This window comes from Artibeus jamaicensis, unplaced genomic scaffold (genome assembly GCF_021234435.1).
Source record: "Artibeus jamaicensis isolate MK-2021 breed Jamaican fruit bat unplaced genomic scaffold, CSHL_Jam_final contig_456, whole genome shotgun sequence".
NCBI classification, from domain to species: domain Eukaryota; kingdom Metazoa; phylum Chordata; class Mammalia; order Chiroptera; family Phyllostomidae; genus Artibeus; species Artibeus jamaicensis.
The window spans coordinates 5284341-5288103 of record NW_026521839.1 but is presented as its reverse complement, the minus strand read 5'-3'; the positions used below and the strand labels follow the sequence as shown (position 1 = coordinate 5288103).

General features: G+C 52.6%; 1 protein-coding gene across 1 annotated transcript; it reads right to left on the bottom strand.

Moving 5' to 3' along the window:
• Positions 1-1031: 1031 nt before the first annotated feature.
• Positions 1032-3441, bottom strand: CD14 (CD14 molecule). Its single transcript, XM_037147672.2, has 2 exons — positions 2920-3441; positions 1032-2831 (listed from the first exon to the last, which is right to left on the bottom strand). The coding sequence occupies exons 1-2, from the start codon at positions 2920-2922 to the stop codon at positions 1698-1700; spliced, it is 1137 nt and encodes a 378-aa protein (XP_037003567.2). The 5' UTR covers positions 2923-3441; the 3' UTR covers positions 1032-1697.
• Positions 3442-3763: the final 322 nt, after the last annotated feature.

The following is a 3763-nucleotide window of genomic DNA, read 5'->3' as shown; positions in this document are numbered from 1 at the left end:
TTAAAGAGGGGAAATGAGGGAGAAAGTGAGAGAGAGAAACACCAGTGTGTGCTTACCTGTGGCACACTCCCCACTGGGGAGCTAGCCCACAACCCAGGCACCTGCCTTAACTGGAAATGAATTGTCGGTCCTTTGGTTCACAGTCCGGCACTCAATCCACTGAGTTACACCAGCCAGGACATGTTTCTGAATCTTTTAACATGCTACCCATTTTTGCCTGGGATGTTCTTCCTGAGGAAGTGCATCCCATAGTAAATATCTCAAAACCCATATTAAATGTCTTCTCATCTGTACAGCCTTCCAGAGAACCGTGCTTCCCTTACAGAGTTGATCCTCCCCCATCATTGAATCACAACTATCTTTTTTTGTGTGTCTTCCTTCCTGTGTTGAGAATTCCCCAAGGGCATGAATTTTCTGATTTATCTTTGTACACCAGGCTCCTAGCACAGAGCCTGAGGTGGAACAGGAACTCTGTAACTGTTTGGAGAAGAGTTCTCAGAGCTATGCAATGTGAGAAGCTGCTTAAAGTGGTTAATTCTCTGATACTAGAAATGTCCCAACAGGCTGGATGAAGTCCTCTTTAGGACTGGAGTACTTTAGAGTACTCCACTGGGTTTTCCTGCCTGAGGTTGGCAGTTTACTTAGTGGTCCCCATGATTTTTTGAGTCTGTGGTCCGGTGACCTTTGTAATGCTCCTATCAATACTAATTTTCATTCTCCAGTCCTATCTGTGTGGTTCTGGACACTGGAAAGAGGCAGGCTGAAGGACTGTGCTTGCATGCCTCTTCCCAGCCTGTGAAGCAGGTATCTAGCTCTCTGATGAGTGGGCTGCCTCCCAGATTTAGTAGAAAAGGAATTCTTAGAAGGAACTGCGCCTCTTAGCTGATACCCTGGGTTTCTGAGATAATGCAGATAGGGGTCGGTCTTGTTAATTGCCCTGTAATGGGTCTAAGACGTTATCCTATTTGCAAATCAAAGAGCCAGCCCGAAACAGTTATTTATACAGTATATACCAACCTAATCACAAGATCTGTAGTTCAGAGGCAATTTAATGGTTGCACCAATTCCCCATGACCGAATTTACCATCAGACATCACAGTAGCACTCAGCATGCCTGTGTGTGCAGAGGAGACTTACGGAGCAGGAGAGGTATCTTAAAGTTAAGGAACTCAGAGTTAATGTAGGACAGCTGGCAGCTGTCCTTCCTGTCTCAGAGACAGAGAGAGGAAGCAAGTGGCTGTGGCTTTTGTTGTTTTTGGGAGACCAGCTGGATCGTGAAAAATGCACCAGAAAGAAAACGTTCTGTACCATCCTAGTTATGTTTACAAATACCCTCTTACACAGGTACCAGTAATCTGCTCAAAAAGCCTGGATTGTACAGAAACCCTTCGTTTCTTCCACACAGCCCCAGACAGGCAGCGTCCCCCTGAGTCTTCCGCCTCTGAAGTTCTTTGCTTAGGCAAATATGGTTTCTGGGGAATTGGGGTGAAGAAAATCTCTATATAATGGATTCCCCATCCATCATTTTGTCCAGCACTTAGCAGACACACAGCAAACATCTGTTGAGTGAATGACAAGGGCCGTTGCTTAAGATTTTAATGAAGATGGGCAGAAAAGTGGTTGGTAGAGACGTCCTGCCGAAGCTCCTCCAGAGCCAGGGCAATCTGAGCCAATCCATTCTTCTTCCCTGGGTCTTCCTAGGCCAAGGCCCCAGCTCCCTGAAGCAGCGCAACAGTTCCTGACATCCCCAAGGCCAGGGCTGAACATGCAGAGGCTGGGACCACACCAGAGGTCGGGACTTCTTGGTACTTGGAGGCATCCGGTTCCACAAAGGGATTCCCGTCCAGTGTCAGGCTAGTCACCTTGGGCAGCTCCTCTGGCCGCGGCACCCTGTGCAGCCTGTTGCAGCTGAGATCAAGCACACTGAGTTCCGCCGGCAGTCCTTGAGGCACCTGCTCCAGGCCGGCGAACGACAGGTTGAGAATGCTCAGTGCGCTGGGCCAGGTGCAAGCGGGAGCGCCCTGGGTCGTGGTGCGCAGCGAGTTGTGGCTGAGGTCCAAGCGCTGAGGTTGCACACCCGCCGCCGCCAGCGCTGCGCACACACCGCTTGGCGTTTCCATCCCGGCGTTGCGCAGCGTTAGCTCCTGCAGGACCGGGAACTTATTGGGACAGAGAGCCGCAGCCAGTCCGCGCTCGCCCAGTGCAGGATTGTCCGACAGGTCCAGGGTCCTGAGGGAGGAGAAGGTGCGGAGGTCTTCGCAGCGAAAGGCGAGCGAGTGTGCTTGCGCAACGCTCAGTTCTCTGAGGCCTGGCTTCAGCCATTGCTGAAGTTTGGCGAGCCAGGCATCGCCTGTTGCCCACGACACGTTATGGAGACTGAGGGTGGAAAGTGCAGGCCCAATGTCTTCCAGAGGTGGCAGCGGCATCATTCCCGTTACTTCCAAGTCCTGGAGCGTTAGTTGCCTGAGGCGGGAGGACCCGAGCCCACGCAGGACAGCGACAAGAAGCGGAGCAGGAACCTGTGCAGTGCCCACTGTGAGTCGCCTCAAGCGCAGAGCCCTGACCAAATCAACATACTCCTTCGGGTTGGTGTCGGCGAACCCTACAAATTTTTGCAGGCTGCGGCCGCCGCCGTGGACCTCCACCTCGAGGGCACTCAGGCACTGCAAGGCGCTGGACCACTGGGGCTCCGGATCCGTGAAGTTGCAGACGCAGCGCACGTCGTCGTCGTCTATCTCGCAGGGCTCCGTAGTGGCCGCAGAGAGGTGAAGCAGAGGCGGCAGCAGCAGCAGCAGCAGCAGCGGCGGCGGCGGCGGGCAGGGTGCGCGCACCTGGAAAGAGAGCGGAGGTCAGGGCGGCCCAGCCAGTCCCTGGAATCCCCCGATTAGCCCGGGTTCAGCCCCAAGGCCGAATGCTCACCATGATCGATAGAGGGGTGCTCAGAGCCCCTGCGTCCCTGGCTGGCTCTGGGAAGGGCTTCAGCTTCTTTCCTCTATTGCTGCACTAGCCAGCTTGCAGCCTCCAAACACCCTTTGGCGGCCTCGGAGAGTTTATATAACCCCAAGAATGTCACTTCGTTCCCTCCCCTGTGAACCCTGGTCACTCCCCACCACTTTTCATCACTTCATTTAACACCCTTCTGGGAAATTTTGCGATGAATGATGTTGCTGGGAGGAGGGGTGTAACAGGAAGGAGTCTGCGGGACCTCTCCCGTGCTCTGCCGGGGGCAGTGCCCTGATGACTCAGGCGCGCCCGGCTTCCCTGGTGGGTATGGAGAAAGGAAGATCCCCAGCGCCTCCTACCAGGACTCTTGCCTCCCCCGCCTGCGTCCCAGTGACACAAACGGTGTTATTTCTTTGACTTTTTCCTAGTCTTGGTGGTTATTATTAATCTCCCATCATCTAAGTCCAGTTCCCCTTCCATATTTGCCTGGATCTTTTGTGGAAGAGATTGCAAACTTCATCTACTGACTCCGAGGGTGGAATTAAGTTCCAGGGAAGGAAGTTTATGTAGAGAACAACTCCCCTTCCCTTTTTAAATTTTTTGCTGACTTTTCTTTTTTTTAACTTTGTTGACTAAGAAAGTATTATCTTTCTTAAGTAGAGGCATCTGACAGGAACACACTGACCAAGCCACTGGCTCTTACAGTTTTTCTTTCCCCACCCTGAAAATGAACTAGGTATTTGAAACACAATTTTCCCACTTGCACCTAGTGCTCCCCTGCCCTCCCCCCAACACAATTCCTGTGCCCTAGGAAGGAAGG